The sequence below is a fragment of the Gymnoscopelus microlampas genome (genome assembly GCF_963454915.1).
Source record: "Gymnoscopelus microlampas genome assembly, chromosome: 2".
Taxonomy (NCBI): domain Eukaryota; kingdom Metazoa; phylum Chordata; class Actinopteri; order Myctophiformes; family Myctophidae; genus Gymnoscopelus; species Gymnoscopelus microlampas.
Genome location: NC_139939.1, coordinates 3994318 through 4008901, shown reverse-complemented (window position 1 = coordinate 4008901; position 14584 = coordinate 3994318). Strand labels below are relative to the sequence as shown.

At 39.6% G+C, this 14584-nt stretch overlaps 1 protein-coding gene and 1 pseudogene across 2 annotated transcripts in view; one reads left to right on the top strand and one right to left on the bottom strand.

Moving 5' to 3' along the window:
- Window positions 1-14584, bottom strand: part of LOC311036533 — a 102968-nt pseudogene that overhangs the window by 54268 nt on the left and 34116 nt on the right. The window lies entirely within an intron of this gene.
- On the top strand, window positions 6039-10493 carry LOC311063823 (E3 ubiquitin-protein ligase pellino homolog 1-like; the record flags this gene model as incomplete). The annotated part of the gene is made up of 6 exons (XM_084083434.1): window positions 6039-6436; window positions 6817-6946; window positions 8039-8140; window positions 8423-8599; window positions 8998-9180; window positions 10329-10493. The coding sequence occupies 6 exons, from the start codon at window positions 6039-6041 to the stop codon at window positions 10491-10493; spliced, it is 1155 nt and encodes a 384-aa protein (XP_083939560.1).

Genomic DNA, 14584 nt, shown 5'->3' with positions numbered 1-14584 from the left:
AGGGAGTGTGCGTGCAAAGCTTCACGCAAATCGGTGCAGTTGTACTTAAAAACACCGATCGGCCTGTTATAGCGCCACCATGAGGCTGATTTGAAACATTAGAACTCAGAACAAAAAGGGAAGCACGCACATCTCCGTAAAAGTTTGCAGGTGCTGGACTCAGAAATACACACCATAGAAAGAAGAGGAAGTCTGCACACTGTTGACGCTCCAGCGACCACAATTCTATTTGAGGCTCACAGCACACACAACGTTTCAACCCCTTAGGATCTTCATCAGGTATGATGATTTGAAACATTTCAAGAGGCATTTTCCTCAGCCTAGTGGGAATGTGCGTGCGAAATGTCACGGAAATCGCTAGCTGTGTTGAGGCATTTTGTTCAAAACGGACCAATCCTGCAAACTTTGGAAGCCAATCTTAGCCAATCAGGATGGAATATGGAAAATCTGATAGATCCGTTTTGATCACATGACTATAGAGATACAGTGGACCGATTTGCGTGATTTTTGGACAAAATCTGTAGGAGTAATATCTTTTTTTTGGAAAAAATCGGCCTAAAGGCCTTTGCAGACAGGGTGCGATTTTTCGCACGGAAAAAACGGACAATATATGTTTTTTAAATGAACACATGGTTCTCAATGACCTCATGCACACCCCGTGCGGTGATGCGATGAGGCGATGCGTTTTTTTTTTTCAATCGAACCCAGTTCGATTCGTCTTTTCGCATGCGGTAAAAACTGATTGACTAATCGCACCCTGTGTGCAAAGACCTTAATGGTGGCGCTATGACAGACTGATCTGAAAAAATTGGGGCAGAGGTTCTGCTTTGGCAGCCAGGGAGTGTGTGTGTGTGCAGTTTCGCAGTGACCGGGCCAACGGTGCCGGAGATTAACTGGTCACAGACAGAAGGACAGAAGGACACACGGACACACGGACGGACGGGGTGCAAAACTGAACCCTATTTTGCCTTTCGGCCTGGCGGACACAATATCTATCTATCTATCTATCTATCTATCTATCTATATATATATATATATATATATATATATATATATATATATATATATATATATATATATATATATATATATATATATATATATATATATATATATATATATATATAGTATATAGTTATATAGTTTTACCAGTTTTACCAACAGTCAGATTGAATCCACTGATCAAAAGGATCAGGCTGCTTTGTCAGAGGATGATTGAATCAGACCTTTGTGCTCTATGAAAGAGAGATTACTCTCTGTGGAGCCTCTGTCCAACCTGCTACACCCTGTGCTCTACTCCCAGCCTCAAAAACTGAACTCTGCACTGTTACTATACTGTAGGTAGAAACAGGTTCATTTTGGAGCTTTCGTGTAAATAAACATTTATCCACCGTGACTTATTTATACTAAAATGTAGTGTTATAAAAATAAACTTAAAGCAAGTCTATTGGTTACTATTTTAGTATGTAAACCTCATTGATCTTCGATCTGTGAATCTTTAGTCCAGTTTTTATTAAAGCAGTAAAAGTAGGAATCCTTGGTACAATGTATCTTATGTATATTCAACAGGTTTTGGGTTTTATATCAGAATATCATATAAGTTTACTATTTCTCATCCTGAGTCTACTTAGAAAAAGTTGCAAACGAAGGATTAGACTCATTTACATTAGCTAATTTTACATTAGCCAAATGCTTAAGCCTGGTGACCTTTGTTTTTTCTCAGTCAGGGAAAAATACCGCAGCTCAACTTTATTTTATCTTATTTATCTTATCTATGTTCCTTACAAACTTGCTTTTTGGCTTCCAGCAACTGTCTTGCTTGCCTGGGGAATCAGTAAAAGAGAGGAACACATGATTTGTGCTATTTACATTGGTGACCACCATCTGTTTTCCTTATCAAAGTGTTTCAGTCTTTGAAGCTTCATCAGGTGATGTACTCACCACACCTTTCAATGTAAATGTGAGGACTGATTAGTCTTTTGTTAGGCAAACTCAGTCCCTCTTTGCTGGCACAGTAGATTTTCAGTGAGACATCAATTTCTTTAACCTAGTTACTTATTATTAGACCAATGTGTTATAACAAAATAACCTGGTAGTAATATTCTCATGTTTAATAAATACTTTTAGTCCTGAATATACTACATCACTTTTTTTGTATAGAGACCAGAAGTAACTAAAATGGTGGTAATTAATTTTGTTGTGTTCAAATAGTTGTTTCTGAGGATATCATGAAGCCTTGTTCCAATAAAGAAATGTAAAGGGTACTTTTTACCTTACCTTTTTACCTATTTAAAAAACACAATGGTAGGGTTATAGCCACAGACCCCTCAAAATGTATTGTGCCAGGGACCCCCATAAGATTTGTGGTGTTACATTTTTCAAGATGATTCAACATTTGTAAACCTTTTTTTTCTCTTAATAGCAGATTGGCTATTTTAAAACAGCTGACGTATAAATTAGGGTAAAGTAGTTAAACTGATTTTGATATTAAATGAATCTATTCTCCTTGGAACCCCCTCAAGGACCCCTGGACCCCACTTTGAGTGTTTTTGTTATTAAAAGTCTGACGCCTAAATAATTAAATAATAAATAATGATAACTATAGTCCATACCCCGGCGATGTGCAAACTATATGCAGACTTTTGGGTTATTCGTTCGGTATGCATAGTGGCTTCAATGGTGTGTGTGTGTGTGTGTGTGTGTGTGTGTGTGTGTGTGTGTGTGTGTGTGTGTGTGTGTGTGTGTGTGTGTGTGTGTGAGAGTGTGAGTGTGAGTGTGAGTGTGTGTGTGTGTGTGTGTGTGTGTGTGTGTGTGTGTGTGTGTGTGTGTGTGTGTGTGTGTGTGCGTGTGTGTAACAACCCGGGCATGTATGGCCTGATGTGGATTATAAGTTGATGTTCATGGTGTTTCAGCTAAGCTATGTGTGCTAACAACAAAATATGAATTCAAACAGTGCACGTGTCAATGTGCGTGATAGTGCTATGGAGATGATATCCAAAGTGTGTATAAGCCAAGTTAGTGTAGCCAGCCGCTAGAGATGCCATAGCCTGCAGGGCTGTAACCATGATGACAAATCCCATTGGCTGAACTCTGAATCTCTGGCGTTTACACAAAAACGCTGATAAACAGCTTACATTTTGGGAAAGTGAAAAACATGTATTTGTCACTGTCTGCATGTGCCAATGGTCAATGCCTGTGTGCAAGTTCAGATCAATTGCTCAACCCACTGAGGAGAACAATGCGGAACAGAGTGTGCAGTAACTGAAGGACAGTTACCTTATATTATGTAGGATAAATAAGTGAGAACTACAATCAAAATCAAAATTGCAGTATTTAAAATATGTTTTGAATGGCATCAAACAGCAATAACAATCATGAATAGGATATCATTCAATAACAGACACAACTTAAAGTACCATAGCAGCTTTCATGTGAATCCTTTGTAACTCTTACTTTGATAGGATTTTGTTTTAGTCTTATCATATACAATGTGTGTGTGTGTGTGTGTGTGTGTGTGTGTGTGTGTGTGTGTGTGTGTGTGTGTGTGTGTGTGTGTGTGTGTGTGTGTGTGTGTGTGTGTGTGTGTGTGTGTGTGTGTCAGGACTGCATTGATATAGTTGATATTGCCTACTGGAAGCGTGCACAAAAGGTTATACACTGATTGGTCTAATAAGGAATTACACACGAACATGGGTAAAAACCTGACCTCTGGCCTGGTGTAAAATAAGACAGCTAAAATAAATCTAGCAGACACATTGGAACGAAACAACCCAAAATCTGAGACTGCTATTTGACCCTAAACAGAGAATACACAGCAGCAGAATACCTGAGCACTGTGACCGGCCCAAAACTAAGCAAAGCCTTGACTATATAGACTCAGTGAACAAAGTCTTGTGATCGAGAAAGGCCGCCATAGGCAGAGCTTGCTCCCAAGAGAAGACGAAGCTACGCTTTCTAACCACTTAACCACTGTACCAAGACATCAGAGACACATACTTTCCACAGATTACTATCACCATGATCTATGACCAAAAAAAAACCTCCTATATCTGCTGGGTGAAGTACAACAATGTGCAAACACAGCAGCAAGATGTGTGAGCTGCTGTGACAGAACAACCAACCTATGGACTAATAATCATTGTGTGTATTTCTGTTCTGTCTGCACAACGAGTGATCTAGATATACTGAAATACTGTAAATACAAACAGAGCAACTATCGTTAAATACGTAATAAAATTGTGCTGCTATTTGTCACAGAGGTTTTCTACAAAGTGAAGGGAATGCAAAACATTGAATTTGATTTGATTTGATCTTTATTTATCTTGAACAATTTAAAAGTACAGAAGACTCCATACATCATCATCACAATTTCAAAACATGTGTTCAAGAAGGGACAGAAAGAAGCAAATGCTTATCTAGTCCGGCCCCCTTCTTACCATGACAAATAACCTATTGTAAAACAATATTTAATACAAATTGATATAAAATGAGTACACAATGTACATATAATACATATAAATTGATCCTACTAAAAGTAATAAAAGATCATATAAAGTAAAGAAAATAGTCAATTAAAAAAACAATTCATATAAAGCAAATAATCATAGTAACTTATTAAATCAGTAAATCAGTATAAAATGATCTGACCATAATGTAGTATAAATGACTGCTTATAGCATCGCTTGAACTGTTTAACATTTCTGCAGTTTTTGATACTTATGTCAAGATTATTCAAAAGATTAATACCTGATATTGAAATGCACATTTGTTTCAGTGTTGAATAATTATAATTATTGATGCCTTTGTTTCAAACGTTTTTCCCAAGCTAACTTTTCCTACGTGGATGCATAACTTTTTCTGACTTTTTCAGATGCACAATGTGTTTGGTTTTGTAAGATCGTTTTCTATAAGTTGTGTTTACACATTTATTTATTATTATTAATTGTACCTACGTTGTTTTTTATGGTTTTGTTCCAATTTTGCTTTGGCAAAATAAACATGTTTTCACCTCCCAATGAAGCCACTTTGAATTGAAATTAATTGAATTGATTTGAATTGAGAGAGAGAGAGAGAGAGAGAGAGAGAGAGAGAGAGAGAGAGAGAGGGAATCTGCTGAAAAGGTTTTTGATCAGGATGTAAAGAACTGTAAATGATTGAATCGAAGAGAAAGAGAGAGCAGCACATACAGTATAAATAGCACATCATGAACCTCAGTTAGGACATTGAGGCTTGAGGACTTGACCGAACGGAGGAGCTGTTATAATTACTACAAAACTTACTTTTGAGAAGCTGTTAGTTTCTTCTACCCAGCCATTGTTGGATATCCTACACAAGATCAAGTCAAGTAAGTAAGGCAAATTGTCTTGGATTTCCTTTTGTCTTTTAAGTTAGTTGTTTTCTTTAACATTTTCAACATTGCTTGTTTAGTCTGCCTCCAATCTTCGGTTTATATACTTCATTCCAATAATTCTATGTTTTTCGGGGTGAAATCTAACAAGATATTACAGAGTGCTTATTACAGAGTGCTTATTGCACCCCCACCAACGTCCCTCTGAAGGAGTCTTCCGCTATGGGAGAGCTCCCCACCAACGTCCCTCTGAAGGAGTCTTCCGCTATGGGAGAGCTCCCCACCAACGTCCCTCTGAAGGAGTCTATGAAGGAACTATGTATCCTACTGTATTTATTTCAGATCTTGTACATGTACATGTATTGTTGTGTATGTTGTGTATGTTGTGTATGTCCGGCCTCATGGGGAAAATGTTGGGTGGTTGGGGAGGACTGGGGAGGGGTGGATGGGAGTTGTTGGGAGAAAATATAAAACCGAAGAGTTGTTTTAATTTTTGCAAATTTGAATACAATGTCATGTCTACTCTTTGAATACATTTTGCTTAAAAAAAAAAAAGAAAAAAAGGGAGGATGTCTCATTTTGGAATGAAACCTAACATGTGTTTTTCTTGTGATGTCTGCAGGTTAAGTGGGGCGTAAAGCACAGCAACAACCACTAGACTTTGAAGCAGGTGACAGAGGAGTGTTTCGCTATGGGAGAGCCCTGCACCAACGTCCCTCTGAAGGAGTCTTCTGCTATGGGAGAGCCCTGCACCAACCTCCCTCTGAAGGAGTCTTCCGCTATGGTAGAGCCCCCCACCAACGTCCCTCTGAAGGAGTCTTCCGCTATGGGAGAGCCCTGCACCAACGTCCCTCTGAAGGAGTCTTCCGCTATGGGAGAGCTCCCCACCAACGTCCCTCTGAAGGAGTCTTCCGCTATGGGAGAGCTCCCCACCAACGTCCCTCTGAAGGAGTCTTCTGCTATGGTAGAGCCCTGCACCAACATCCCTCTGAAGGAGTCTTCCGCTATAGGAGAGCCCGGCACCAACGTCCCTCTGAAGGAGTCTTCCGCTATGCAGCCAGTCAAATATGGGGAGCTCATTGTCCTGGGGTATGAAACGTAAAAGTATCAATATTCATCGAATTGATCATGTTCACACTGCGGCCATGTCGCTCGTCATTAGAAATTAACAAATAATGTATGTACATCATAATCTGGCCAAGTTGATGTAATGATTATTTTATTTCGCCATGATGCATGTATTAAAAGTAAAAGACAGCATATCTCTACACTAGATAAGGCATTAGTGGATTATTTACAACAAATAATGTTACGAATAGCATACATAAAGGATTTCTATAAAAATGAAGCTACATGTTACTGCACTGTCCACGTGTTGTTTGCGGTTTTAAAGATCTGAACAGAAGCTCATTGCAAGCCTGCTTTATTAACCACAGTGTTCCCACCACTGTTTCATCTTCTCTTCACAGGTACAATGGCCACCTGCCCAACATGGACGAGGCCAGGACGAAAAGCCCCTTCACATTGTACAAGAGACCCAACGCCAATGGTGTGAAACCAAGCACTGTACACATGGACTGTAATCCACATGCAGCTAAGGTACAATGAGTGGTGGAAGAAGTACTCAGATGTGAAAAAGTAACAATACCACTGTCACTGTGTAAAAAAGTTCAAGTAATGTTCCTATACAGTCAAAATCTTACTCAAGTCAAAGTTCAAAAGTATGCCTCTATATGCCTCTGAATCAGGAACTGAAATACTCCAATAAACTAAAAGTACCTCAAAATGCACTTAAGTACAGTACTTGACTAAAGGTACATAGTTACTTTCCGCTACTGTCTACAATCCACTGTAAAATCCCCAGTGTTTATTACAAATGTGAGTGTACACAATGGAAACAAATATGGTTCCATTGGTTAATCTCAGAGTTAAAGACAGGGTTCATTTGGTTCCTAACTATAATTTACCTGGACCCCCTGGAACGGTAAGCGCCTTCCATTCCGACATCTCGCTATTCCGACTAGTGGCTTCCGTGTGCGGTTAGGGTTAGGGTTAGGGTTAGGTATAGGGTTCGTTAACGTCGGAAAGGCGACATGTAACCCCTGGAACCCCCCCAAGGACCCCTGGGAAAGCAGCAAACTCAACTAAGTACCACATGGCATTAGAAAATAACATGTGGTTTCCAGTGGTTGAGGTAGTAAGACAATAGCATTTACTAGATGTAATTAGGCACATTTTTGTAGTATTTACTCAAGTATTTATTTGTAATTATGGATACTTATGACTTTGACTCCACTCCACTGTTACTAATTATTCACTTGAGCTCTATTTAAAATATATTGAAAATAGCAGATCTGAAGTACATGTTCACAACCTTGTGAGCTTGTAGATCTGCTAATTTCATTATTATTGACTTTATTTTCCTGGAAATTTGTTTTGGTAAATGTCTAAATATCAATACAGCAATGCCTTGATATTAAAATGAAAATGTACATTTGATTTAATGTCTTCTTTTGAAGTGTTTTTTTTTACAAGCGTGCACTTTTGAGTACTCAATGCATGTGTTTACTCCATTACTTTAACTCAATTACAAATTTGAGAGCAACTTTCACTTGTAGTTGAGTAATCTATGCTTTGACTCAATTACTGAGGTTGAGTCCTTCTAACAGTGAACTTCTCTGTGTTCCATAGGCTATCAGCAGCATGGACCAGCACACCGTATCCTACACTCTCTCCCAAGCCACCACGGTCGTGGTTGAATACGCTCCTGACAGCAATACGGACATGTTTCAGGTCTGTAGGATCCATTATGCACTAACATTAAGAGCCCTGTCCCTGGTCGCGGTTACACTGTTTTATTTTTTGTTGGAAAGAAAGAGACTTGTCTTTCCACCGAGGCATCGTTTGTTTGTTTCTCTCTCCTGATTGGGGCATAAGGGGGTTAAGTGTGTCGCCACCCTCCTATAATGAGTAACTATAATGACATGTCCTAAATAGGAAAACTAGGGTGATAATACAGTGGATGTCAATAAGCTGTGAGTAATGTGAAACCCCTTGTGTGTTTCTTTATATCAGATCGGGCGTTCCAGGGAGAGTCCCATTGACTTTGTGGTGACGAAAACAGTGTCAGACAAGTCGATTCAGGGTAAAATCTCACGCTTCGCCTGCCGCATCATCTTCCAGAGGAGCCCGCCCTACACCGCGCGCATCTACGCCGCCGGCTACGACTCCTCCAAGAACATCTTCCTGGGTGTAGGTTATGAAATGTCAAATTAAATTGTGTCTGTGTGACTGTGCAGGGCGTAGCTGAAAAAGAGCACTTGTGCTCAGCATAATAAAGGTAAAGAAGAAACAAATACAGGGATACATAACTTGTTTGATTTATTGGTCAATCCATTATGAACAAAATGCATGCAAAATGAATACCTCGGAAATAGGCAATCACAGCACATCACAATGTGATGTGTTGTGAGTTTCTAGATCTGCTGCCTTTGAAAAAGAGTTTGTTACTTTTACTTTGTTACTAGAAGTATACATATTTTGATACCAATACTTTTGTACTTTCACTCAAGTAACATTTTTAATACAGGACTTATACTTATTTTACGGTATCACTGCTTTTGCTCACCACTGCCTTCCTCCCCCCACAGGTGAATGCAGTTAAATGGGAGACGCCTGATGGTGAGATGGACGGACTGACCACCAACGGCGTGCTGGTGAAGCACCCGCTCCATGGCTTCACTCAGGACTCCAAGCCCGGCCCGTGGAGGGAGATCTCGGTGTGCGGCAACGTCTTCACCCTCCGGGAGACCAACTCTGAACGGGGGAAGATGGTGAGGATTGTATACAGTCTTTACATGTACTCAACAAACAATGTACACGTGCACATAAAAAAAAAAGAAGACTAAAAACTGTATTTGGCATATTATTTATGTATAATCAGGCAAGGTTGTGCGAAAACAAAGTGTGAAATACATTACGGAAATCAGAGGGTCACACAAACTGACGTTTTGATGATTTAGCGCAAGGCATTTCTCCCTTTGTTTCATACATAAATATACATGACCCTGGTAGAAGGGTCACATCATAATAGAAGTGTTGCTCTACTCACTGATGTAAATAAATGACATGACACAGACATGATGAGTTTGTCTGAACGTAGCCTACAGTATACTGCAGATGATAACAGGTTACAAATGTGTAAATTTAGATGAATCTTGTAGACCTGTGCTGAACGTGAAATGAAAAGAAGCTTGTTGCTTGGTGGGTGGCGTGTGCCCGAATCACTGTGGGCAAACGCACAATATGCAAAACGCTTCAGAGGAAATCAGAATGGGACATTTCAACAGGAATATTGGCATGAAAATAAGCTTTTCAGTGTAGAGTAGTGTGTATATTTAGCATCATTTTTAGATGGTTTGTCAGGTGGCAATCACCCACTGAGCATTTTTCGGGCTATTGATAGTTTTTTCAACGTCTATTCTTAGCCTAGACGTTGAACAAACTTTCACTGTTAAGGTCCTTGCACACTGGTGCGTTTTCAGGGCGAATTTCGGAGCAAGTAAAAAAAAAGAATCAACCTCACGTTATGTCAATCATGCTTGCACACTGCCGCCAAATATTTCGTCCGTATTTATTTTTTTCGGACCAGGGTCGATCATTTGCGTTTTCCGCAGCTGTCTTTGCCTTTTGAGCAGTGTTGTGTCCCTCCTGAGCCACCATACTTGTTTTGATTCCACCATGTCGGCTGACAAGTTGATTCATCTCGTCTGTATGTTTCATGTTTTGTCCTCTTAGCCTTTCTCTATACCCTCCTTCCCCAAACACATGGCACTCAATTTACACTCATGAATTCAAAGGACCACAAAATAGAAATAAACTCTCAATCTTTTTTTGTTATCCTTTTGACGAATATGTACACATCTATGTTTATCAGGTTATGCATCCTTACCAATTCTTATCTTCTCATATTTCCGTCCAGGTGGACGGTGAGTCTCAGGAACTGGTGGACGGCTCGCTGATAGACCTGTGTGGTGTGACCCTCCTGTGGCGCACGGCCGAGGGCCTGGCGCGGATGCCCACCATCGAACACCTGGATGCCCTGTGCAAGGATCTGCCCCAGGGCCGCACGGCAGTCTTCAAGTAAAAGGCTTTTCCCCTGTATGAATCCTCATGTGTTTCTTCAAATCACCCATCTAACCAAAACCTTTACCACATACTGTACAATTCAAAGGCTTTTCCCATGTATGAGTCCTCATATGTGTCTTCAAATGACCCATCAAACAAAAGCCTTGCCACAAAATGTAAAAGTAAAGGTCTTTTCCCCTGGTTGAGTCCTCATGTGACGTTTCAACATACACATATAACCGAAGCCTTCACCACAAACTGTACAGGAATGGCTTTTCCCCCAAGAGTACTCATGTGTTACTTTAGATAGGACTTGTCATAAAGGCTTTTGCTACAAACTGTACAAGTACATTCCCCTGTATGAATCATTGTGTCTGTTCAGATGTCCCTTTTGATTAAACATTGTGCCACACTCTGTACAACTAAACATCCACTTGTTTTGTCTTGTGTGATTTCAATGTGTTTAAAGCTCACTGATCTTCCCTGGTCTCGAAAAATATGCATTAATTCTCACTCCAACGAGCACCAGACTGATGTGTCTAGTATGCCAAGAGAATGTAAGCTAATTTGATGAAGAGTTGCAATTTGAAACACTACCATCAGTGAATGTATGACTGAAATGATGGAGACCATGTGTGAAGCCAAACAAAATTAGTAAATGGCAGTTACAATCAAGCAACCCCCCCCCCCCCTCTCAGATCCCAGAGCAACCAGTAGAACTGAATTAAAAGCTGTTTGATATGATCAAACTAAAAATATATTTAAAAATATTTTCCTTAGCTGTGGATAAGTCACCACTGATAATTCTCACTTAAAGGTTCAAGTTTCCAAATGGACTTTCTTGTTACATCAAGCTTGTGTACAGGAGTAAAAGTTATTTTTGTTAAGCTTCTTCAGATAATGGAGCAGCATAAGTAATAAGGTCCCTACACATCTGAGTCCCCTACTCTATCCTGTGGTGTTTCCCAGGGCTCTGTTTTAGGTCCTATCCTGTTTGCTCTGTACTTGCTCCCTGTAGTACTCAGTATTAGCAGTGTCAAAGGCAGATATGATGCTATGATCGAATCATGTGTATAACAGAGTAGTATAAATCTGTCACCTATGACACTGTTTTGCTGTCATGTCTCCATGGCAACCAATAAGGCAATGCAAGGACAGTCTGAGTGTTTTCAGTAACGGAAGGGTTGAATCAAAGCTGCTGTTAATGTTCCCCTTCTGTAACCCATTCCTCACTATCCTATAGCTTTGTTTGTACGACCCATTAGACCCCTACCCAGGCCTCCACATTATCACACTAATGTACTCCAACTCTGGTTGTGTGTGACAACCTATCACATGTGTTGTTTATCTGATGAAAGTCAACAGACCAAATTGTGCAATACTGATGACTGATATTGGATGAAAATCATGCACATCTTTTTCTTTTTCTTTTCTTTTTCCTTTATTTATTCAGGGAAAGGCTGTTGATCACATGACTATAGAGATACTGTGGACCGATTTGCGTGATTTTTGGAGAGAATCTGAAGGAGTAATATCCAAAAATGTGTTTTACATAAGTCGGTCTCCTGGTGGCGCTATAAAAAGCAGATGCGAAAAATGCAGGGCAGATGTTTTTCCTTGGCTCTTAGGGAGTGTGCGTGCAAAGCTTCACGCAAATCGGTGCAGTTGTACTTAAAAACACCGATCGGCCTGTTATAGCGCCACCATGAGGCTGATTTGAAACATTAGAACTCAGAACAAAAAGGGAAGCACGCACATCTCCGTAAAAGTTTGCAGGTGCTGGACTCAGAAATACACACCATAGAAAGAAGAGGAAGTCTGCACACTGTTGACGCTCCAGCGACCACAATTCTATTTGAGGCTCACAGCACACACAACGTTTCAACCCCTTAGGATCTTCATCAGGTATGATGATTTGAAACATTTCAAGAGGCATTTTCCTCAGCCTAGTGGGAATGTGCGTGCGAAATGTCACGGAAATCGCTAGCTGTGTTGAGGCATTTTGTTCAAAACGGACCAATCCTGCAAACTTTGGAAGCCAATCTTAGCCAATCAGGATGGAATATGGAAAATCTGATAGATCTGTTTTGATCACATGACTATAGAGATACAGTGGACCGATTTGCGTGATTTTTGGACAAAATCTGTAGGAGTAATATCTTTTTTTTGGAAAAAAATCGGCCTAAAGGCCTTTGCAGACAGGGTGCGATTTTCCGCACGGAAAAAACGGACAATATATGTTTTTTAAATGAACACATGGTTCTCAATGACCTCATGCACACCCCGTGCGGTGATGCGATGAGGCGATGCGTTTTTTTTTTCAATCGAACCCAGTTCGATTCGTCTTTTCGCATGCGGTAAAAACTGATTGACTAATCGCACCCTGTGTGCAAAGACCTTAATGGTGGCGCTATGACAGACTGATCTGAAAAATTTGGGGCAGAGGTTCTGCTTTGGCAGCCAGGGAGTGTGTGTGTGTGCAGTTTCGCAGTGACCGGGCCAACGGTGCCGGAGATTAACTGGTCACAGACAGAAGGACAGAAGGACACACGGACACACGGACGGACGGGGTGCAAAACTGAACCCTATTTTGCCTTTCGGCCTGGCGGACACAATATCTATCTATCTATCTATCTATCTATCTATCTATCTATCTATCTATCTATCTATCTATCTATCTATCTATCTATCTATCTATCTATATATATATATATATATATATAGTATATAGTTATATAGTTTTACCAGTTTTACCAACAGTCAGATTGAATCCACTGATCAAAAGGATCAGGCTGCTTTGTCAGAGGATGATTGAATCAGACCTTTGTGCTCTATGAAAGAGAGAGTACTCTCTGTGGAGCCTCTGTCCAACCTGCTACACCCTGTGCTCTACTCCCAGCCTCAAAAACTGAACTCTGCACTGTTACTATACTGTAGGTAGAAACAGGTTCATTTTGGAGCTTTCGTGTAAATAAACATTTATCCACCGTGACTTATTTATACTAAAATGTAGTGTTATAAAAATAAACTTAAAGCAAGTCTATTGGTTACTATTTTAGTATGTAAACCTCATTGATCTTCGATCTGTGAATCTTTAGTCCAGTTTTTATTAAAGCAGTAAAAGTAGGAATCCTTGGTACAATGTATCTTATGTATATTCAACAGGTTTTGGGTTTTATATCAGAATATCATATAAGTTTACTATTTCTCATCCTGAGTCTACTTAGAAAAAGTTGCAAACGAAGGATTAGACTCATTTACATTAGCTAATTTTACATTAGCCAAATGCTTAAGCCTGGTGACCTTTGGTTTTTCTCAGTCAGGGAAAAATACCGCAACTCAACTTTATTTTATCTTATTTATCTTATCTATGTTCCTTACAAACTTGCTTTTTGGCTTCCAGCAACTGTCTTGCTTGCCTGGGGAATCAGTAAAAGAGAGGAACACATGATTTGTGCTATTTACATTGGTGACCACCATCTGTTTTCCTTATCAAAGTGTTTCAGTCTTTGAAGCTTCATCAGGTGATGTACTCACCACACCTTTCAATGTAAATGTGAGGACTGATTAGTCTTTTGTTAGGCAAACTCAGTCCCTCTTTGCTGGCACAGTAGATTTTCAGTGAGACATCAATTTCTTTAACCTAGTTACTTATTATTAGACCAATGTGTTATAACAAAATAACCTGGTAGTAATATTCTCATGTTTAATAACTACTTTTAGTCCTGAATATACTACATCACTTTTTTTGTATAGAGACCAGAAGTAACTAAAATGGTGGTAATTAATTTTGTTGTGTTCAAATAGTTGTTTCTGAGGATATCATGAAGCCTTGTTCCAATAAAGAAATGTAAAGGGTACTTTTTACCTTACCTTTTTACCTATTTAAAAAACACAATGGTAGGGTTATAGCCACAGACCCCTCAAAATGTATTGTGCCAGGGACCCCCATAAGATTTGTGGTGTTACATTTTTCAAGATGATTCAACATTTGTAAACCTTTTTTTTCTCTTAATAGCAGATTGGCTATTTTAAAACAGCTGACGTATAAATTAGGGTAAAGTAGTTAAACTGATTTTGATATTAAATGAATCTATTCTCCTTGGAACC